The sequence below is a fragment of the Podarcis cretensis genome, assembly GCF_951804945.1.
Source record: "Podarcis cretensis genome assembly, chromosome: 4".
In the NCBI taxonomy this organism is placed as follows: Eukaryota; Metazoa; Chordata; class Lepidosauria; order Squamata; family Lacertidae; genus Podarcis; species Podarcis cretensis.
Window position 1 is genome coordinate 37,735,464 of NC_137173.1, and position 23,969 is coordinate 37,759,432.

General features: G+C 41.6%; 1 protein-coding gene across 7 annotated transcripts in view; it reads left to right on the forward strand.

Moving 5' to 3' along the window:
• BBX (BBX high mobility group box domain containing) overlaps window positions 1-23,969 on the forward strand; it is a 124,800-nt gene that overhangs the window by 26,532 nt on the left and 74,299 nt on the right. For 2 of the 7 annotated variants that reach the window (XM_079974367.1, XM_079974366.1), the window contains one exon: window positions 8,066-8,117. The exons of 4 other annotated variants lie outside the window; for them this stretch is intronic. In XM_079974367.1, coding sequence (XP_079830493.1) covers window positions 8,115-8,117 — 3 coding nt within the window. In that variant the 5' untranslated portion in view covers window positions 8,066-8,114. Of the gene's footprint in view, window positions 1-8,065; window positions 8,118-16,782; window positions 16,968-23,969 lie in introns of all 7 variants that reach the window. One more of the 7 variants, XM_079974369.1, reaches the window with a different exon arrangement.

The window sequence follows — 23,969 nt, forward strand, 5'->3', positions numbered from 1 at the left end:
TTACTGCTCAGAGTTTATTTGGAGAGAGAGACAGAGAGAGAAAAACAAGCTTGGATTCTAGACAACACAACAAGCCAGACTCTGGCTTGCGATGTCTGGTGCAGCATCATCAAGAGGGGTTGGGGTGCCACAGAAACTTTAGAGCAGCATGTTCCAGTACTCAGCTCATTCCCATTAAATCATAGTTTGCTTTCAACCAAGGTTTAATGTGGTATGCAAAACTTACGTGATTTTGTAATTTCAGAATCTATTCATTCTTTATTGCTTGGCATAATGGTGTGCTTCAAACAAAGGACAATATATTTAAAATCTTTACATTAGGTGTTTCTAATTGGGGTTTCCCCACATGTACCTGTGAAATTATCGTTTTTTCACCTTCGTGTTTAAGGATGCTTTCATCTCCACAAGAATACTGGATCTGAATATGCACACGTTTCTTGATACAAAAGTGGCAAACAAAGTTGAACATATTGTAAAGTGTAGAAATGTCTTATGCATTCATAACTCCAGATGCCGTTATATGGCTGTGTCAGGGACAAGTGGCAAATAAGGTCTGGGATGTCTGGAAGGCTCACTTTCTGAATCCAAGAATCTATATCAGTCTATATTGAAAAGCTTTACCTCATTTGTGCAATTCATTTTAGCCTATGGGAATTGAAAATAAAGCTATAATTTTTCACAAGAGTCTATTTTGACATGAAACTGCCTTCAGAGCATAAATGAAACGTGTGAACTTGTAAGCTATTGTTTTCCTTTGGTACATATATTCTGTTTAAATTCTTTCAAAGATAATTATGTATTTAATTATGAAGGAACTTGCATACTGGGTGTCACTAGTGATTTATGCAGTGCAATATACGGCCAATAGCATCAGTAAGTGCTAAATGCTCCAGAGAAGGAAACCAGGGCACATAGGAAATGACACATGCCCTGTTGTTCACTTCCAGCTTTTGGCAGTCAGATCTTTGGGAATACTTTTAGAATAAGTGCACATGATGCCTGATAATTATTTGAGTCTTCCAGGAATTCGTCTAATCCCTTTCTGGCTCCCAGTTACAATTTTACTGATCATGGTATCCTAGAGCAATGAGTTCCACAGGTTAATTTGTACATTCTGTACAAAAGTATTATTGTTTTGCACCTGCTACTTTATTGATTTAATTTCTTCCAGAAACAAATCTATTGACCTTTACCTTAAACCTTTACAACTATCGTATTAAAGTTCTTACATAGGCCTATTAACATAGCAACAACAAACATGTTTATGCTAGTTGGGGAAGAATTCCACACTGTGTTTAAAATAAAAGGGCACTCTGGATTAACAAGTGGTGTGTTTTACGTTTCAAAATATTTCATAAAATGTATTGTTTGTACAAATCTAGTTCCTCACAATGAGATATCATTACCAATGACATTTTTAATAAGCAGTAACCACTAATAAAGTATTAACACCATGGTGTATTTATTATAATCAACCTATAAGTTTCTATTTAGAGCTTATTCACTTAGAGTAGCTTGCTTATATAAAGATGTATAACCTTTATCAGAAAGGTGGGTTATACGTCTGTCAACCTACATTTCCAAGTATAATTAAAGAACATGTGGAACACTCTGTTGGAAGGAACCCCAATATTCATCTTTTTGTATATAGCCCTTAAGGGCATCCCTTATTTAATATAATCATATTTGAAAGAGTTGTCCCCTGTTTCAAATTGCTGTCCACAGGACATAAAAGATTCTTTAGATGACTATATGACAGGCAGTTCCACGTTGTCCATTATAATTGTATTGATAAAGCAGAAAACTCACTGGATTGTGCAGAGGAGGTCGTTTATGTGGCAGAGGGAATGAATAAATAATTACATTGACAAAAGAGACAAAGGAATGACTTATCTTTGGTATTTAAAGAATGCTAACTAACTTGCTTCCCAAGAGATGTGGACACGTATTTTCCAAATACTATCAAGTCTCTTGGTGATTCCGAAAGTCTCAATCCATTCTGATGTGTGCATCAGAAGCATTGTGTGCACCTAACCACCAGTAGATCACCTATTAGCACCAGGGGAGCAGAGAGTGGGATCTGGCTTGATTCCCCACTCTCCTAAGTATGATGTAATTATTAGATTAGCTGTGTTTAGGCATTTAAACTGTGCTATTAACCCCTGGTGTGTGGGATTCCCTTCAGATTTTACACAATCTTGCATTTCTTCTGCTTGATTTTGGGTGATTTTCCTCCTTCCCCCACGCACACTGCAGCAAAAGTAAAAGGGGGGGGGGGAGAAGGGAAAGATCCATTGCACAAGCCACTTTCCACTTCAATGTTCACATGAGTACACACAACCACATATTGTTCTTTCTGTTTCATATGGCATATTCACCTAGTAGCATCTGTGTTTCCAAATAATCTACTCTAGATAATGCACTGGTGTATCATTTAAAAAAGGAATCAGTATAGTGCTCAGTTTGCCAAAGTCTTGAAGCATATCTAGATGGGGGATTATGTGATTTTTTTTCAGTGGATATAGTTCAGTTGTCTACAAATTAAGTAACTTTTAATATCCATCTAGAGCCAAGGTTTAAATTGTTGTACTGGGCTTTCTTTGAAATCACAAATGCATCTGAAATGCTCTTCTCTATATAGGTCTTAAATCAACAGTGATGAATTCAGCAGCAAAACTGGTTCACACGGTCACTTGAAGTGATTACCTTTTTAGGTGCAGATTCTGGAATATTTGGCAGTGAAGCTAGTTTTTGTGATATTAATAAAAAAAAAAGTATTTCGTTTAAGAGCATGAACTTTGCATTTTGAAGTATCTGAGTGAAGAGTTGGCATAGCCGCAAACTCATCTGACTGCCCTAAGGCAGGCCACTATTTCAGTCTCTAGTCTCAGCCCTCCAGTTATAGTATGAGGCAAAATAGTGCTGACCTAATTTACAGATTTGTTTTAAGAACTGCCAAAATAATGTAAATGTTGAGGACTCCAGCTCCCATTCATCCCAGCCAGTCACAAATGATGGAAGTTGCAGTAGAGCAGCGTTTGGAGTCATAGTTTCCCCATCCCTAGCCTAAAGTCACCAAGTGAACTCATGGCAGAGATTAAATTTAATCCACAGGTTTGTGTGTGTGCACGCACACACAATTTTTTGGTTTCGTTTTGTTGTATTCAATTGTTTTTTCCTTTTGCTTTTTTTGTTGGGGAATTTTTTTGTGAGGGTCTGGCCTGCTTTTTTAAAAATCAATGTTTTATTTGCTTTGGGATATGTGTAGGTGTTCCACCTGGGTGTTTTTTTTGGTGGGGCGACATAGTTTAGAGCATCAACAGCTTTCCACCTCCTGTGAAATAGGTATTTGATGCTGACCACAACAGTTTTATTAGATTTCTGTATATGCCCTCAAGCTGCTGTAATTATCCTATAAAAATGAATTGTAGTTAAAAAAAAATCCACCAAATAATATGATTCCTCAAAATATTTTTTCAGATTCAAAATTTTTGAGGGGGCGCTCTGGTGTTTTAAGTTTCCTGCCAAATTAGCTTCTGCTTCTGTTATGCTGTAAACCGAGCCTTCATTACTATTGCTTATGATAGTTAGTTTAATGTTTACTTCTAAAAATGGTTTGTCCCATTTGCTATGGTGGTATTTAACAATGGGCACTGTTCTGCAGGAAGTTCTCCTGTTGAAATAAACACTGAATGCATAAGGGCAGCAATTAATCAGTTAAATATATGGTTATCAGGCTGGGGTATCCAGTGGTCCCAAGGATAGTTATTTATAGTTTGAATTAAATAATCTTCTATTTATTTTCATCTGTACAGGAACTGTAATAACAAAATAATCAGAAACCACAATACAGTGATACCTTAGTTCTCAAACTTAATCCGTTCCGGAAGTCCGTCTGACTTCCGAAACTTTCGAAAACCAAGGTGTGGCTTCTGATTGGCTGCAGGAGCTTCCTGAACTCAAGTGAAAGCTGCGTTGGATGTTTGGCTTCCAAAAAACGTTTGAAAACCAGTACACTTCTGGGTTTTCAGCGTTCGGGAGCCAATTTGTTCGTCAACTAAGCCGTTCGAGAACCAAGGTTCCACTGTACTAACTATTAACTATGTTTGACCAAGATGAATGTGACAATATAATCAAATATTCTTCAGTATCATAGGTTATAGTCAACTTACTTAAGTAATGAGTAATATATGATAGTATAGCCATTATTTGTGATCGGTCTTCTGGCATTCCACCTCTCTGTTCACTGAAACTGAAGATCACGTCAGTGCATCTATATGTGTGCATTTATATGTGTGCATATATGTGTAAGTGTGCATCTATAAAAACTCAGGTCTTTGTTTAGAAATTGACTTGACTCTGATCAAAATGGTCATGTGTAGAGCAGGTAGCCAAAATGATGCCCTCCAGGTGTTTTGGTCTGAAACTCTATCAGCTTCAGCCAGCATGGCCAATGGTCAAAGATGATGGGAATTGTAGTCCAGCAACATCTGGAGGCCTCCCATCTTGGGTTTCCTTGCTGTAGACAAGGGCCATTTCAAGTATTATATTTTACAGTGAACTCTATTATACTGGTAACTCTCATTTTAGGCACATCCAATATGTGTGTGATTGCACACACACACAGCACTGAATCTGGAAGTAACTTGGAAACATCATAAAAGACATCACTAAAAGGGCAGGGACAGAACAGGAACGGAAAGAGGTGTCTCACTTGCATGTGATTTTATGCAAATGCTCAATGTCCCAGAACACAAACCCCATGCGAATCGGGGGTTGCCTATACAAGCTTAAAATGTGTTTTATAGTTGTCTGTGCATTTATTAAAGCACGTGTTTTGAAGTATCATAGACCTACACACCCCTGGAACTTCCTGATGAGCTGTGACAACCAGCAGGAAAAACCAATATAGGAAAACTCATTTTTCCTTGAAGTGCCCCCAAGAGGGTTTTTTTAAAAAAAATTTGAGCTATTCACCTTGCGATCTGTTTCAAATCTCTCTATTTTGGGAGGTAACATTAGTGTCACCTAGGGGTAGGTCCTTTTCTGTTGTGGCACCCACCCTAAAGAGTACATTGTTAAGTGAGGTTTTCAGGCCTTATGACTATACTGCTTTAGGCAGTTGGTGAAGACCTGGCTTTGGAAAAAAAAGGTATTTGGTAATTTTTGCTATGTTAGATCCATATTACTCTTGTGTTGCTAGAATTTGTTAAACAAGTTGGATATTGTTAAATGTATTAACTGGATTTTTAAAAAATGATTGTTGGTTCTATTCTGTTTTTACCAATATTTGCTAGCTGCCTTGAGTTTATTTGGAGAATAGTTTGGATGGATTTTTAAAAAAACAATAAATCACAGGTCAACTTACTATATTGTATTATCAAGTACAAATGAATTGAATAGTGAGATCATCCAAGGCAAATGTTTATTCAGGTGCAAAAAACCTCAAGTGAAATTATTCTCTGAAAGTGAAATGACCTGATTTTTATAGTGAAGTCAGAACTAATACGATTATTCTAGTTTCTGTTTTACTTCTAAGTAAGAAAAATAAGGTGGACAGGTTGCTCTAGAGACACCTGTACTATGATGGAAACAAAAATATAGATAATTGCATACTGAATATGATGCTTGGCATAGTGCAAGAAATTCAGAAAGATTGGCCTTGTTTCCCAGGTGGGCAAAATCTGATGATATAGAATTTGGAAATGATTGGGAGCAGAGAGGAAGCAACAGACAACCAGGGAATGATCTGGACATGTTCTGTAATTCACCCACCTTGTTTTTGTGCTGCCGGTTATCTAACTTTGCCTTTGCATATTTTACCCTGTAATGCTTTTCTGTATAGAAGAAATATAACTGATAGCTACTCCACTAGGACTGCCCAAAAGCTTTACTGACTTTCTGTGGTGAATCAAAGTGCAATGAGCTTTCTGATTATACAGAGTGAGGTTTTTACTGAAATTCTTTGTAAAGTACTTTATCGAGAAGCTTCTGAAGCAAGAAAGCAAAGGATTGTTTGCCGTATGATTTGCAACAGTACAGCTTTTACATGAACAGCAGAGAGCTTGGGACTGCCTGGACACGCCAGAGGAGCCAATCCAGCATTCCCAAAGGTGTGTCCACAGAGCCTCACCTCACCACTGCCTTGCCCACCCCAGAGATATCCAGGTAAACTGGTGTAGCTGGTGTCAGGATGGCAGCTCCACTGCTCTGCCTCATCTCGCCAGTTAATACTGACTTGCAACACTAACAGAATAAATTACAGCTGAATGGTTCGTGTTCCAAGTCCCAGTGAAAAGGGCCGCTTTTTGAGAGTGTTTTGTACATAGTGATAAACAAATTTCTAGACTTTCTGGATGTGGAGGACATTCTAACAGGTTTCTTTACATATAGCATCCCTTCCAGAGGTGGAGTTTTTGTCACATCTGTCTTGAACCTCCCAGTGGGTCCGTATTGTTTCCCTTGCTCTTTCTGCTCACCTGTCCACTTCCCATACTTCTTGACTGTTTCCAGTTCCATCCTTCTTAAAGTGTGTGACCCCAAAATTTGCCAAATAAACTTTTAAGAATCTTGGAATCATAATATGCCAATGTCAATATAGCTAGTCATGTTCACCCATAATATTTAGCTAGTCTAATAAAAGATGTCATTAATTATTTTGCCCCAAAACAAAACAACAACAATAATCTTCTGTGTGCTCTACCAATGTATAATGTGCATTTGGTACAAACATAGGGAGAGGCTTGCACACCTAGTCTACCTTTCTTCTAGTTTTTCTTAGTTTCTTTTGGATTTTTTGTGTGCTAGTTTTAATGTTTTAATGTGTTGGTTTTTTGCTTAGAATATTGTAAGTTGCATTAAGTTGCTGTGGCAAAAAAGGACTAATAGGATAATAATGATAATGGATTTTCAGTACAAGCCTTCTGGACGTCACTTCAGTTGAGAAAGAAGCATGTCTTAAAAGAGGAGAGACCATTAAATCTTGACTCATGTTTGAAAATATCACAGAATGTGTGCTATTCTTATATGTCTATTTAGTTTGAAAAATGCTTCAATACAAACAGTTTCAAGGTTCACTTTTACATGTTAGTTATTATTATTATTATTTGCAAAAGTGAAGTTGGGGCATATGATTATCAGTGCAGACAAGATAATTTGTCAACTGAAAAATTATATGTTTAGGTGATCTGTAAGTTATGCTCAGAGCAGATTCATTGAAATTAATGGGTTTAAGTAACTGAAGTCCATTGATTTTACATAGTCTAATCTTTGAATATGACTAAGTTGGATTTCATTTTCTGTGTTGGTAAATGGTAAAGGTAAAGGGACCCCTGACCATTAGGACCATTAGTTGCGGACGACTCTGGGGTTGTGGCGCTCATCTCGCTTTAGTGGCCAAGGGAGCCGGCATACAGCTTCCGGGTCATGTGGCCAGCATGACTAAGCCACTTCTGGCGAACCAGAGCAGCACATGAAAACGCCGTTTACCTTCCCGCCAGAGCGGTACCTATTTATCTACTTGCACTTTGACGTGCTTTTGAACTGCTAGGTTGGCAGGAGCAGGGACCGATCAACAGAAGCTCCCCCAGTTGCGGGGATTCGAACCGCCAACCTTTTGATCAGCAAGCCCTGGGCTGAGTGATTTAACCCACAGTGCCACCCATTGTTGGTACATATTGCTAAAAACAAAGAGATAATAGGCATGTTACTGTAATTACATCTTCAGATGTTTTAGAATATTTATTGTGACGCATCTTGTGTAATAAGAAAAAAACCAACCCAGATCTTATATTCATTCACATTTCAAATTAAGTGATGCTTAATATTGCCCACATACTCAACTGATTTATAATAAACAAATATTTCAGTTTGGAGAAAAACTTAGCTTTGATTCTCAACAAGTTAACCATTTATTTATGTTTGTTATAATTATTCGTTGCTGCCGTAAACTCTTGTTTATGTTTGAATCAACAGTGTCTTAGAAATTGCTAGTTTTAAAAATGAGTTTTTGGTGAAAAAGCAGAGAGAGATTATTGACTTTTGAATATATTTTTGCAAATTTTAGGAGGCGAAATTAAGGATGGGTAGACAGGCTCTGCGAATCTGGTGAGGTGATGGTAAGTGATAAAGGACTGTACAGCAGCAAGGAATTGGTTATGTCTAATAATCAGTTCTGTAGGAACTATTGATAAGCCTGTGTTTCTGCTGTTGCATCTCTCCCTGTTCTCATGCTGTTTGTTTCCCCTTCCTCCTCATGCCAACTCCTCAGCTGCCAATTTATTTTATGTCACCTTCTCCGTTTTGCTGTTCATGAAAAGTAGCAGATTAGCATCCTCAAGAGAGGTCAATCCAGTCAAGAGTCTGAACCACCTGGTTTTTACTGTCCCACTTTCAATATTAATATTGAGGGTTTTTAGTACTGTCCATAATTTTTGGGATAAAACCACTGGGAAGTTTCCCCTACTCTTTCCCCTTCACATCTCTCTTGTATGGTGTTCTCTCTTTCCCCACTAGGTGTACACTGACCAGGAATAATAAAATGATAATTTCTTAGAATGGGTATACACTATGGGTGTCCGCTGACCACAGGATTTTGTTCAGACCCTGATGATATGCTTTGGGGGAAAACCTGCTTTCATTTGAAGTCCTTCAGAATATTTTTTAATTGGGTTTGGAGTCCAGCTTCGCTTCAGGAAAAAAACAAGATTTTGTTTCCCTCACATCCTTCTTGACTATTACAGTGGTACCTCTAGTTGCGGACTTAATTTGTTTCAGGGTGCCGTTTGCACCCCGAAAATTCTGCAACTAGAGTGCCTTCTGTACATGTGCGCGGCGCAATCGGGCGCTTCTGCGCATGTGCAAAGCGTGCAGATCATTTCTGCGCATGTGCGAGTGGCGAACCCGGAAGTAAACACTTCCGGGTTTTCCACATTCATAAGCTGAAAGTCCGTAACAAGAGCAGAACGCAACATGAGGTACGACTGTATAGGTGTATTTTTTTTAAAGAAAACTCTCTTTTGACAGAAGTGGATAAGATTTGCAAGCATAGTAAACCCTCCAGAAATAGACAGATTGATCCAGCAGCATTTGTGCTGGACATCTTTATGTATATACATATATATATATTAAAGGAAATATCTATAACTTCTTTATTTTTGGAATAATGTTATTAAATTTCTATGGGAGTGAATCCTGCCACATTTCAGAAGGATAGTAGCAGTAGCTTTTCCCACAAGGTCTGCCTTCACAGCTATGGGTTAAGTAAAAAAGAAAAAGAAAAAGATTTATTTCTTTATTTTTTGTGGGCAATTGATCTGAAGTAGCAGATATGAGAGAGGCACCCCTAGGAAAGAAAGCTGTCAAATTTTAAAGAAAGTTTTTGATTGTGGGGGAGGAGAGTAAAAGGGAGCCACTTTTCTCACTGTGATTTCATTAGGGGCACCAATTCAGTAGTGTTAGGTAGGTGCCAACAGGAGTTTTATTTCAAGAGTAGTCGGGTGTGTTCCATCTTACGGACCCTTAGTTCCCCACTTTAAAACCTCCATAACTGCATGTCCAAGTTGCTTTTTATGTGGAGGGGAGCATGAGAGGGGGAGAGAGAACAAGAGCTGCTGTGATTCCTCAGTTTGGGACACCTTATACAGATGCCACTTGACCCCAAACAAGCCCAGAATCCCTCCAAAGCACCTGACATCAGTTGAAATTCATCCAAATCTGCTCCACGCCCCAGTATACACACAAGTGGAGATTCTTTCCTATTTATTCAACCTACATGTTCTGCACATAGTTCTTATAAAGGGCTTATGCCCCCTTCCCATCGAAGAGCCTTTATGCTCACGAGATTAAATGCCTTCCCCTCTGCAGTGACTAAAAGTAGATTCTCACATACCCCATATCAAGCCTGTCTGTGTGCCTGCAACCAAGGATGCTGAGCAAATTGTTGGACCTCAGGCCTATAACTCCGGGAAGATGTCAAATGAGGTTTCTCCTGGCAGATTGGGACAAAGATATCACTGCTTTAGTAGCTTCCTTTTTAGCCACAATTTTACCCGAAAGGGTTCCCAACGAACCATCATTTCGGGGAACAGACAGGGCAATATCTAAGTGCACACGATCGCAGTGTGACCTTACAACCTTCGACAGCTTCACCCTTGACCTTTTAATTATCCCAGTGATCTGAAATGTTTTATACTGTGGTGCCAATAAAGGTATTTGATTTGAAGGGCTTATGCAGACATAACATTTGTGATCCATTAAATACAGAGAAAAGAAATAGTGACTACCAACATCACTCAGTTAACTTCATGGATGAGCATGACATTCTACAAGAATCTTGCAAGATAATGTTATCAAGTCTGCACTCCGCCCTAGCAAAAAAATTATGACTAACTAATTTTAGTAACTGGCAAAATGAGCTAGCTTTAAAACACAAGTATAATTCGAACCTTTTATTTGTTTTATCAAAATGTATTTGAAGGAAATGCAGTCTTGTGATTCTTAATTTTTAGCTTGTTAATAGGGGGCTGCATTTAAATAATTATTACAGAAGACTGTAGTCCCATGACCACTTAACTGGGTGTAAGTGCCGTTGAACTCATTGACTGAGTTCAGTATTTGGACAGGGACGGTCAAGTAATAATAATAATAATAATAATAATAATAATAATAATAATTTATTACTTATACCCTGCCCATCTGGCCGGGCCTTCCCAGCCACCCAGTGGTGGCCCATGGAGCAGAATGTGTTTTGTGAAGCAAATAATGTCTCCCAAGTCTGACTGGGCTCTTAGGTGCAGAGGCGGCCCATTTCTCCACCTCAGGCGAAACAAGAATTAATGCTGCCCCCCCCCTTCCACCACCAGTGCCCTGTATCTTGCAAATTTCTCTGAGAGCCTGAGCATTCCACAAAGGATTGCCGCTCGGCTTCCCACCCCGGAAGCAAGGAAGCCAAGTAGCATCATTGTGTGCAGGAACGCCCTGGTTCTCAAAAAACTTGGCGAGAGCCAGGGCATTCTGCATGGTGTTGCCACTCATCTTTTCTGACCGGGTGGGGGGGGGTGTTGTTCTGGTGGCAGCAGAAACAGTTGGGCAAGGCTGCTGTGACATATTGCAGAGCTTTTGAATACATGTGAAGGGGATTCTGTGCTAAAACAAACGTTTGTTGCCTGTATTTCTGCGCGGAAAACAAACAATATAGAAGTTCTTCATTTCTAATTTTAACTCTCAGTTGTTTTATTTTTAAATAGTAAAGTAAAGGTAAAGGTACCCCTGCCCGTACGGGCCAGTCTTGACAGACTCTGGGGTTGTGCGCCCATCTCACTTAAGAGGCCAGGGGCCAGCGCTGTCCGGAGACACTTCCGGGTCACGTGGCCAACGTGACATCGCTGCTCTGGCGAGCCAGAGCCGCACACGGAAACGCCGTTTACCTTCCCGCTGGTAAGCGGTCCCTATTTATCTACTTGCACCCGGAGGTGCTTTCAAACTGCTAGGTTGGCAGGCGCTGGGACCGAGCAGCGGGAGTGCACCCCGCCGCAGGGATTCGAACCGCCGACCTTTCGATCGGCAAGTCCTAGGCGCTGAGGCTTTAACCCACAGCGCCTTGCCCTATTCCAGTTCCCCCAAACTGGGTGGCCTAATTTGCATGTAATGCAAATTGTTTTCTAATTATGCACATTTTCCTGTGATTTCTTTTTTAAAGAAGTTTTTTTTTTTTTTTTAAGTGTGAAAATACAACTTGTCTGCAACAGGGTAATGTAGCACAGGTTTTTTGTGCAACTGAGTATGTACTAGGTTTCGACTGGAAGTGGTCAAGAAAGGACAATTTAATAGGCTGACTTGCTGGAAGCTAAAGGGTGATTTGCAGGAAGGATTTTTGGCTGAAAATCCAAATCAGCCTAATTGCTACCCTGCAATATCAGTGTTTTATATCGCTCAACCACAGGCCTCTGCTCACAATGTTGGATTATGCTGGTGTTGCTTATTCTCAAGGCCATTTTAAAAGTTGTTTTTTAAAAAAGAAATTTCCACATGAAGTAAGGCCTGAGTTCGAAAAAGAATGAAGTCACGTTGCTACTTTTTGTTTGGTGAGGGAGCATGCTGCTGATTAGTAACAGGTATGCTAAAATTATTGGTCTCTCCACCATTTTATATAAGCAGCTGTCGCTTTCACCCAAGGTGTGGGGAATTTTAAAAGGAACTTGGATGTTCCATCTCCAGGCAACTGAATTGTGACTCTTGTTTTTTCTTTATGGATATAGCTACTCCTTTTTGATGTCAGTTACAGCTGTGATTTCTGTCATTGGCTACAACAACAAAGGTGGGAGAGGGCTTATATATCACAAAATGATTTTGCACATTATTCTTATTTCTGATTCTATAAGAGCTATCAACTTGCTTTATATATACGAAAACTGGAATCTAGCCTTGCTAATAGGGTTAAATGGGACCAGCTTGCAAAGCTGGGCCAGCTGGACCATATGACAAATATTGGGGGGGGGGGGAATTAATGAAGCAATATTTTATTTTTGTTTTTACAGTCCCATAATAGAAACATGTTCTAGAAAACTAGAAAAAGACAAAAGATTTATCTAAAAGTTAGTACTTGGTATCCCACATTCCTAAATGTAGCAAATATGCAATTAGATCTAAGTTGTGTATTATTAGACTTCTCTAATACACACAGGAATGAATTATGAGGAACCATATATCCTGTGAACCAGGACTAGAATTTCACTAATATGGTAGATGTGAAATCATATAGCCATGGTGGTGTTCGGATATTTTTCATGTCTGCAAAGAAACTGGATTCTAGATTCAAAGTTCCATGGAATTTCTCACATTTGCACTGAGTTATAAAGGTTTGCAATATACCGTATTTTTCGTCCCATAGGACGCACCGGCTCATAGGATGCACCTAGTTTTTTGTGGGGCTGCCCGATGTCTGCCCGAAGCGTGGGGCGCTCTGCTTCAGCGCGCCCCACGCTCCGTGCAGCAGGCTGCTATCCGCAGCCTAGGGAGCCCTGCGGGAACACCCGCAGGGCAGCCTAGGCTGCGGATGTCTTCCCGAAGCGCAGGGCGCTCTGCTTTCAGCGCGCCCCGCGCTCCGGGAAGCAGGCTGCTATCCGCAGCCGAGGGAGCCCTGTGGGACCTCCCACGGGGCTCCCTCGGCTGCGGATATCTGCCCGGCGGCAAGGCGCTCTGCTTCAGGGCGCCCCGCGCGCCCGGCAGCAGGCTGCTATTCATTTTCCCCCTTCATTTTTGGAGGGGAAAAAGTGTGTCCTATAGGGTGAAAAATACGGTAATAGTCCATCCCCACCAGGTGGCCTGTAACCTTTCATGGTATGCAGTTGTTCAGGATAGTACTAGTCGGTATTTGTAAGAGTGATGACTGATAAGAGCAGCGCTGAAACCACTGTGGTACCAGGATGAGCTTTTCCACATCAGAAATTACTTTCCCAAATGGAAAAAGGGGTTTTGAAGTTCCTTGGTTTATTAGTTGTCCCTTGGCCTGCCCCTCAATCTTTTTGATTACTTCATTTGTTTTTCAAGTTTCCTTTCCTGGAGTTGTGTCTACAACTAGGAAAAACAAGACACATTGAAAGTTTACATCAGTTAAAGACTTGTGGTATTAAGGAAACTTTGACAAAAAACACTGTCCAAATTACCGAGGAAAAGAAGAAATTGGGTGCCTTGATATTCTGATTTCTATTCTATGAATGCCATAATTCGGCAGTGCCAATCAAATATTTTTAATCCGCATGGATTTAGGTACATATTGAGACCATACTTCTCTCAGTAATGTGTATCAGTTTATTAACTTAGTATGCAGACCCAATGGGACGCAGGTGGCGCTGTGGGTTAAAGCCTCAGCGCCTAGGACTTGCCGATCGAAAGGTCGGCGGTTCGAATCCCTGCGGCGGGGTGCGCTCCCGCTGCTCGGTCCCAGCGCCTGCCAACCTAGCAGTTCGAAAGCACCTCCGGGTGCAAGTAGATAAATAGGGACCGCTTACCAGCGGGAAGGTAAACGGCGTTTCCGTGTGCGGCTCTGGCTCTGGCCAGAGCAACGATGTCACGCTGGCCACGTGACCCGGAAGTGTCTCCGGACAGCGCTGGCCCCTGGCCTCTTAAGTGAGATGGGCGCACAACCCCAGAGTCTGTCAAGACTGGCCCGTACGGGCAGGGGTACCTTTACCTTTACCTTTATGCAGACCCAAGTACTGAGGGCAGATCGATTTCCAGCCTGGAACAGGCACAGCATTTGGGCTTGGTACTATCACACCACAATAGTAGGGCTGGTTCAGAATTCCCTCTACCTCCCAGCTCTGGTTTCAGCACTTTTCATTGGCTGCTACCTACCCACATGTTCGACAGATGGAAGGGGGGACCTCTACACCAGCTGGGGGATGCTGCAGTCAGCTTTGCAGTTAAGGGTTGGAGGGCTTGGATGGAAGGTTAAGTTTCTTCAACCCAACCCCCAGTGCAACACAAAATCGGCACAGATTGCTCTGTTAAAAATGTTGACCTATGTAGGCAGCTACAAACTTACTTGGGAGCTAGCCCCAGTGAATGTAGTAGAACTCAGTGACTAAGCATGCGTAGGATCGAGCCACACAGTTCTTTCTGTGCAACCTGTAAATTAGTTGAGTTAGGATATTTTCGATATACAGCTCTTGGACCCATCCATACATCTAAAGCACATTTAAAACACATAACTTTTCCCAGTGCTTTTTTCCCCTTTAAAAATGTTTAGGGGTACTCTCATTTTCTTACTCATATTGAAATACTGCCCCTCCATGAGGCCAAACTTAGATTCACAAAATGTTTAGGGGTATGCGTATCCAAGCGTCCCCCCAGAAAAAAAGCACTGGCTTTTCCCAGTAAGCCCTGGAAATTGTAGTGTTTTAAGGGTGCTGGGAATTATAGCTCTGTAGGGTCTAAGTTACAGTTCTCAGGATGTGCATTAAATGTCATCTACAAATGTGCTTTAAATATATGGTGTGAAATTAAGAACAATTAAATCAGAGCATTCTCTGTCTAAAGGTTTGTGGATGGCAACCTACTGTATTTTTTCAGCCTATAGGACACACTTTTTCCCTTCCAAAAATGAAGGGGAAATGTGTGTGCGTCCTATGGGGCGAATGCAGGCTTTCGCTGAAGCCTGGAGAGCGAGAGGGTTCGGTCCGCACCGACCCCTCTCGCTCTCCAGGCTTCTGGAAGCTCTGCGCAACCCTAGGGAGCCCAGCGCAAAGTTGGTGCGCACTGACCCCTCTCGCTCTCCAGGCTTCAGGAAGCTCTGCACAACCCTTGGGAGACCGGCACGACTTTGCGCCGGGCTCCCAAGGGCTGCGCAGAGCTGCCTGCAGTCCCAGGCTTCACGCAGCTCTGCGCAACCCTAGGGAGCCCGGTGTGAAGTCACGCCGCTCTCCCGAGGGCTGCGCAGAGCTGCCTGCAGTCCCGGGCTTCGCGCAGCTCTGCGCAACCCTAGGGAGACCGGCGCGACTTCCCGCTGGGCTCCCTAGGCTTGTGGATAGCAGGCTGTTCTGGGGGCTGGGGTCGGGGGAAGCTCGGGCTTCCCCTGCGCCAGCCCTGCACCTGGGGAGGGGAATAATTTTTCTTTATTTCCCCCCCCCCCCCAAAAAAAAAACTAGGTGTGTCCTATGCGGCGGTGCGCCCTATGGGGCGAAAAATAAGGTATATTTCTTACTTCACGTTTAGGAGAAATATTCTCGGAGCCCATAAAGATGCCATTTTATGCCCTCCAGTTTATTTTTCTAAGCACATATTGACTGTATGCCTTATGAAGTACCTTGTATAATGCAGCAAGACTTCTACTATCTAAACTTTTCTGATCCAAAAGACTGTTTTTATTATCTAATTCCCATACAACCAATTGCCAAGCAAACTCTTGTGTCAATAGCTGTTGCCTTTGTCTACAATTCTGATTAGAAGTATGTCCTTTATTACCCATCCTGGCCTCCTTACTTACCCACCTTTGGATAATTGAGGCTATACTGCAATATAAAATACATTATTTATAGCCAAGCTGTTTTTTTAAACAGTGTCTGGCCAGTTTTCACCCTTATAGAAGTTACTATTTTACTTGTTTTGTTAAGTGCAGTAATGCAAAAATGTGGATGGAAAGCTTACATTTGAGAGACGTAAAAATAATTAGAAATGATATTGTTACTTTGAGGAATACTCTGAGGCTGGACAACGAAGTGGCTTAGAAGAAGGTGTACGTGATTAGGGAATTTTGCAAGCTAAGAGGGACAAAACTTATTTTGGGTGTCTGATGCATCCAGGTATCACTTCCAGATACTACATGAAACTGGCCTCCTACCCATATCAGCATCTGTGAAATCACAGCCGTCCCCATGGCCCACTTTAGGTGTTACCGTTATAAAAAGGCCTCAGTGGAGAATGTACGTTGAACTGCAGCTGTGAACAGTGACTTGTGGAGAAAACTGCTGCAAATCTGTGCTGAGCTATGGGACTTGCTGGTTGGCCTTGAGCAAGTCACTATCTCTTTCGCCTCATTGTTGTGAGCTCCTTGGAGAAAGGGTGGGATAGCTAAGTAATGCATAAATGTTGTTATTTATTTTTTTCGTTTCCAAAACAGGATTGTGGGAGGGCATGCCCTAATGCTTTGTATGTGGGGCTGCCCTTGAAGATGGCTTGGGAGCTTCAATTAGTGTGGAATGCGGCTGCCATAATTTTTATCAGTGCAGCCAGATGGTATCGTGTTACACTGAACAAATCACATTGTCTGCCCTTTTGCTTCAGAGTCCTGGTGCTTTCCTTTAAAGCCTGAAATGACTTGGGACCGAAAGAGGTGAAGGAGCACTTTTGCCTCCCTGTGCCTTAAGATCTTCAGAGCAGGCTCTGCTTCATGCCCCACGTCAGTTTCATGCTGTTGCAGGATGGGCCCTTCTCTGTGATGGCACCGCGGCATTTCTCTCCTAAATAAGGCAAGCAGCTTCTCTGCTATCATTTTGGCCCCAGGTGAAAACTTACTTGTTTGCTCAGGCATTGTAACCATGACTGTGTGGTTTACCCAGTTGCTTTTATTTTAGGTGCCTATGTTACTAAATAGTTGCTTTTGTTTTGATGCATTTGTTATTAGTGCATTGCTAGTGTTTGTGTTTGAAATTGGTGGTTGTGGTGGTTTTGTCGTACCCTACCCTGGTATCAGAATCGATGAAGAGTGGGTTACACAGATACAAATAAATGTTACTCAGGCTGGAATCAGAAATAGATATTGGCATGAAATGGAATTATTGCCTGTCATGTGCATTATCATTTCTTCTCTCCCCCCCCCCCACTTGTCGCCTTTGGATAAACATGATCTGAAGCGCTGCAATATCCTGCAAAACCTGCCTGCCAGAGACCATTATGCCTCTCCTCTACCACCTTGCAACTCTCTGAAACAACTAGAGAATACCCCTCCAGCCTCAGGGAAACAAGTGTACTGGAAAACTACATATCTAGGGCACAAGCCCTGTTCAGTATAACCAGAATTTCGATAGGCCAGTACTCAACTCTGTTTTGATGAACTGTAAAAAAAAAAAAAAAGTCACGTGAAAGAGCGGGTGGGTTATTGTTGTTGATGTTAGCAGTAATACTGGTATGCCAGTAATGCGGTGGCTGTTCGAATGTGCAGCTGAGCATAGACTACAAGAGCCAAGTCTTGTTCATGTTTCATTCTTTAGTGCCTTCTGGCTCCACCCTGTTCTTCTCTGTTCAACTGAAATCATTATTCCGTGTTTCGTGTTAGCTGCTGTCGGAAGCTAGTAGTCCTGCTCAGAAAACAATCATTTTCATAGTCCTAGCAACATTTTTTTTTAAAAAAAACCTGTTGGATTTATTCATCTGTTTCCCTTTTCTGAAAAGGAAAAGCAACAGGCTGGGAAAGTCTTGGTGATGGTGGTGCTGATGATTTAGAAAGGAATATCCTATTCACTATATTTGGCACAGCGTCCTAATCAGAGTTGTAGAATTTTGCACCAAAAATAATGAGAGGTGAATCTGAAAGATGGATGGGTAGATGAATTAGTCTCAGGTAACATATGTCTGAGTATTTACTTGGAGATGGCTATACACTTGAGGCTATAATCCTTTCCTAAACACACCTGGTAGTGAAGCCCATGGAACTCAGTGGAACTTATTTCTGAGTAGATAGATCTGTTTGCATTAGATTAGGAAGTCAGTGGCTTAATACCAGGGATATAGAACTGGTGACCTTCCAGAAATGGCTACAACTCCCAACACCATCACTTGTTACACACATTGATCATTGACATCCAGCAGACCGCAGATTCCGCACCTCTGCTTTAGACCATCAGTGTTAATATTTCCGCATCTCTTAAGATGTACTTAACAGTAGTTCATGCTTTTGTCCCTTATTAGCATAGTTTTGGTTAAGTGCCCACTTTCCAATGGTAGCCGGCTGTTACTTAGTAAACAGAAACGCTTTAGCAAATACTCATGCATTGGGCTTTCCCCCTTCTGTTTCCACAAATAGTGCAACCCAGCCCACACACAATTCATTGTGTTGTAAGCTGCTTAAACACAGAGCAGTTTCAAAAGGAGAGTTTTTATGATGGAGCCTGTGGATGGTGGTGTGAGTGATAGAAAAGAAAGCTGCTACACAAGCAATCTGCAGCAACCTTCTTTGGATTGGGCCCGCAGTGATTAAAGCTAGTGTAGTTAGGCTGCAGTCCCTGTACATACATACCTGGGAATACATCCCATTGAACTTAAAGAAAAGGTAAAGGTACCCCTGCCCGTACGGGCCAGTCTTGACAGACTCTGGGGTTGTGCGCCCATCTCACTTAAGAGGCCAGGGGCCAGCGCTGTCCGGAGACACTTCCGGGTCACGTGGCCAGCGTGACATCGCTGCTCTGGCGAGCCAGAGCCGCACACGGAAACGCCGTTTACCTTCCCGCTGGTAAGCGGTCCCTATTTATCTACTTGCACCCGGAGGTGCTTTCAAACTGCTAGGTTGGCAGGCGCTGGGACCGAGCAGCGGGAGCGCACCCCGCCGCAGGGATTCGAACCGCCGACCTTTCGATCGGCAAGCCCTAGGCGCTGAGGCTTTAACCCACAGCGCCACCTGCGTCCCAACAAAGAGGAAATGCATTGCCAAAAAAAGGAATAGATTTTTGCATAAAATTAGCATAGGGTGATTAATTATACAGGTTTCAAAATGACTGTAATTTAAATAGAAATACAATATAGCTCACTATAGAGGGAATGAGTGTGATCAGATAACCTTTGCACATGCTCATTGTGCTCTCTAGGTCTGAGGCTCTGCAGGGATCCTTTTTGCTTTTCCTTCTTAAGGGTCTGTATATTTAAACAGAACTTGGACTGGATGGGCAGTCCTCCAGATCAAGAATTGGGGAATGATCCATAACTGTGTTCAGGAAGCTGGTTAAGCACATTCTTAACTCTCGTGGAAATAGGAGGAAATTACTTCTGAATAAATACTTACAAGACTGAGCTGCAAATCCTAGTGTGTTCACTGGGGCTTAACTTTATAGTAAGTATGTTTAGGATTGCAGTCTCAAGTACTTAATGTTGGTTGAGCTGCACACGTAATTTTAGCAGTTGTCTTCAATGTATAGAGACAGCATGGTTTAGATGCCGGTTTAAGTCAATATACCGCATATCAAGTTGCTGAAACATGGTATTCATGTCCTCCTCCTATCCTCACTAACAATTAATTACTATAGTTGCTCGTTAACATTTCTTCTGTTTTAAAGTCTACAATGAAACTTCATATTTTCATACGGAATACTGTATAATTTAGTGAGTTTTTTAAAAAACCAAACCAAAAACAAAACCAAATGCTTGAATTGCATAATTTTAAAATTCAATATTATTCCCCCCCCCCATTTTTGATGTTGTCTTGCAGGAAACTGGTAAAGGGCTTTAGCAGCTGTTAAATTAGTGTGGAATTCACATATACTGTTAGGCTTATCTTCATGTCCTATTTGCTGCTTGATGTGTATCAAGACTTCCTGTTGTATCAAAATGCAGTGGAATCTGAACCACTGACTAAGAAGCATATGTTGGAAACTGGAAACAGCCTCTGCATGATTGATACTTCACATTCAGGCACTCTTGACTCCCTCTAGCAGACGCTGCTAGCAGAGGGACTCAGGAGCAGTGGTGGTTTCACCAGCGATATACCGCTGAGTGAAACCAACATCCTGGTCTGCTTCTCATCCCGGTCCTGGGCAATATATTGATATATTGCCCAACCCCCCCATATGCATCTTTTGGATCGGACTGGGAACTTTTTTGATGCAGTGGTCCAGATCTTTATCTCACCTGATACCCATAGGCAAATTTTGTCAGATGGGCAGGACCAGCCACCTTTCAGTCATGTGACGTCATAATTATGCTCAGCTGACTGATGGTTGGCAGTCTTGCCTACCTGTCAACGTTGGTCCACAGGGATGTGGGAAGAAACTAATGAGTGAGGCAGCAACTAGTAAGCTTGAGCCCTCCACTCCCCATCTGATGCGCAGAGTTCAATATTGTTCTCTGCAGGGGTTAAATCCTACAGTTTTGGCTGCAGGAGTAGACAACACAGGATTGAACCTTGCACATCAGAGTGATAGTTAAAAGGCCTGCTGAAAACTTTTCTGTTCTGCTAGGCCTAAAGGTAAAGGTACCCCTGACCGTTAGGTCCAGTCGCAGACGACTCTGGGGTTGCGCGCTCATCTCGCTCTATAGGCCAAGGGAGCTGGCGTTTGTCTGCAGACAGCTTCTGGGTCATGTGGCCAACATGACTAAGCTGCTTCTGGCGAACCAGAGCAGCACATGAAAACGCTGTTTACCTTCCCGCAGGAGCAGTACCTATTTATCTATTTGCACTTTGACGTGCTTTCGAACTGCTAGGTGGGCAGAAGCTAGGACCGAACAACAGGAGCTCACCCCATCGGGGGGATTTGAACCACCGACCTTCTGATCAGCAAGCCCTAGGCTCAGTGGTTTAGACCACAGCGCCACACGCCAGGCCTATGCAGGCAATTAAGAGTCTGCCCCCCACAATGGTCTATTGAAGTTTGTTTTAAACCTTTTCTTATGTTTTATGGTACAGTATATACTGATAGGGGATTTTTAAAATGGGAAGTGTTGATGTCATAACCTAAACTAACTTGTTTTTTCTTGGGTTGTAAATACTTCCCTTAGCACCTAGCTAGTGCTGCTTGCTGCTAAACTTTCTGTCCACACAGCCTGATTGGTAGATGCTAGGCACAAACTATCAGGAATTTGTTCTGTACATCACCTAGTAAAGCAAATCCATTCTACATTACAGATGTTTTGTGTGTGTTGTGAATGTGAAATGTCTATGTACAGCTGGTTGGACAATTGTTGTTTTTTTAAAAAAAGTATAATAAAATTTAGGTTATGAAATTTACACTTAAAATTATTTGAACATAATCATATATGCCCATTTCTTTTCGTTTGAAGAAGACAAATAGGGTTTACATTTCAAAGGAGGGTTAATTGACTAGGAATGCATTAATGGCTTGCTTTCGTGCAGTGGCATTTTTTTTGCAGATTTCTGTAACAAGCTACTCTCATTCATAGCTACAGCATAGGTACTTGTAAAACCACTCTACAAACATAACAAATGTTTTAGGTCACTGTGCTGTCTTTGGAATTGTGCATATTTTAGGTGTATAGCCTGTGATCACACTTTTTTGTGTTGATGCTGATGAGCAAGACAAGTTTATTAACTTGTAAAGCATAAAAAATACTTGTTTTAAAAGAGCAAGTGACTTTTATTTCCTGTTTACATAGAGCATATTTCAGAAGAGTAGGCATGTTATTCTGCAGACAAAAACCAATGTGGTACCTTTGGAGTTGGTGATTTCTTGTAATAAGATGCTCCATAGGCCCTTCTGTTTATGAGCTTTCACAGGATCAGAACAGGAAATAATGTAAGTGCCAATAGTCTGTTTGGCCACCAGAGGTCTCCTGTTCCCTTCTGTAGAAAACTATAAAACTGGAGAACATCATTCAGATTTCGTCCTACGCAAAAAAAAAAAAAAAAAGAATGGCCTGAGTAAAGTGTGATGTCACTGCCTTCCTGAAGATTTCTATTCAGGCAAACCTGCATGACTTGCACATCTTGGCTAGAGCACAAGCATGTCTCATACTTGCTACCTAAAACTGAAAGTCCGCATGAAAACATCCCATCTTCAGATTTCCCTAGGTATGACTGATTGTCACATGTATCTAAGAGAGATTTGCATAGCCATTCATCTCCATTATGAATGAATATTGACAGAGCATAGTGATGCTTTAAGTAAAGCAGCCTTTGGCTTAAAACTTCATTCCACACTTAAGTATCTTCAGTGGCATTTGCTTACATGCGTATCTTGTTCTTAAAGCTACCCCTCTCCTCTCTATTGCTTTCCCCCCCTGCTCCCCTTTTTTCTTCCTTCTAACTATTGTCTCTTTCACTTTGAAAATTTAGATGCTAAGCTCCACTGGGCAGGGTCACTGTAACTTAAAAAAAAACATTATTCCTTTTCTTCCTATGATATTTTACAGGGCGGGGGCAGTTTTTGAGTTGGCTTACCATATTAGACACTTGACCTAAAGAAGCATCATGAAATAATTTCATATTGCTCCATTTCTCTTTTAGTTTTTGAGATAAACACAGCAGAGAAAATTACTTCTGATATAAACTAAATAATAATAATAATAGTGTCTCAGTATTTCCTTAAATACTTAAGAAGCCTCTATATTCTGTGAAGAAAATCTAGGACAGTTCTTCCTTTTGAACTTCCATTTTTGCGCTGGGTCATACTTGAGTTACTGAGGGTTTCTCATGTGTGCCAGTCTTCTGTAACCATTGCAGTTTGATTTAAAGTTGAATTTACTTGGCGACAATGAGGAGGATCCTTAAATGCAGGACTCCATAATTCAGCTTTTCTGTCCTCCATTCAAAATTACGATGGCTGCAACCATGTGCGCAGTTAAATCCCACTGAAATCAATTACATGTAAGCTGTCTGACTTCACAGAATTGCAGTCCACGTTTGTGGGAATCTCAAAGTACATTTTATTTTCAATATAATTGCTGTGCTCAATACAAAGTGGTTAATAAATGAAAGGATTGTTGTCAACAAGGGTGTGTCTGCACAGGGACCTCGTACACTCCTATTCAAGCTAGAAAAAAGCTAAATTTGCTGCTGTTAGTCTTGCATCTTTAATATGTGAATCAAGTGTTCAATGTGTGTAAAACAAACACTGTGATGGAATCCAGTGGGGATGAGTTTGCTAGCTCCTCCCTCCTGTTGCCATTCCAAGCTCCCTCCACATGAACAGCCATCTCTGCAGTTTTATGAAGCAGGGAGCTGGTTGTGCTTGTGGAGACCCCTGGGTGTTTTAGAAGTTAAGGCATGTTAGTGAACATTCACTGGTGGGTGGGGGAGGGAAAGGAAATGCATTGCTATTGGTTTGCATCACAGTTTTTCTTCAAGCCTCTGTGGAAACAGCTTGGCACCTTTTCAGTCACAACTTGTTGCATGTATTTCCTGATGGGGAGATGGAAAGGGATTGACCTTATTTGTGCCTAGCTGGGCATTTGAGGAGAGAGAGTTAAAGGATTCAGTCAAACCCTATCGGATACCTTGAACACGGGAATAAACCGTGCCCCTGGCTCAGTACTTTTCACCATTTTTTGGTACCAATTGAAAACTCGGAATCTCATCAGTCTGGGATTTCAGCAGGAGTTGCTCCTTCCTCAAAGACATAACACTCGGCCCCATCTGTGATGAAAGAGTGAGCTGTTTGAGTATGCAGGCAGTGTCAGTCCTGCAGGATAGTTCCTACCCCTGATGATTGTGTTAATGCATAGACAATACAAGGCTGATAGACATAACCGAGTTTGTTGTTCTAACCAAAGGCCATGACAAACTTGCAGCAATAGTATCAATAAAATAA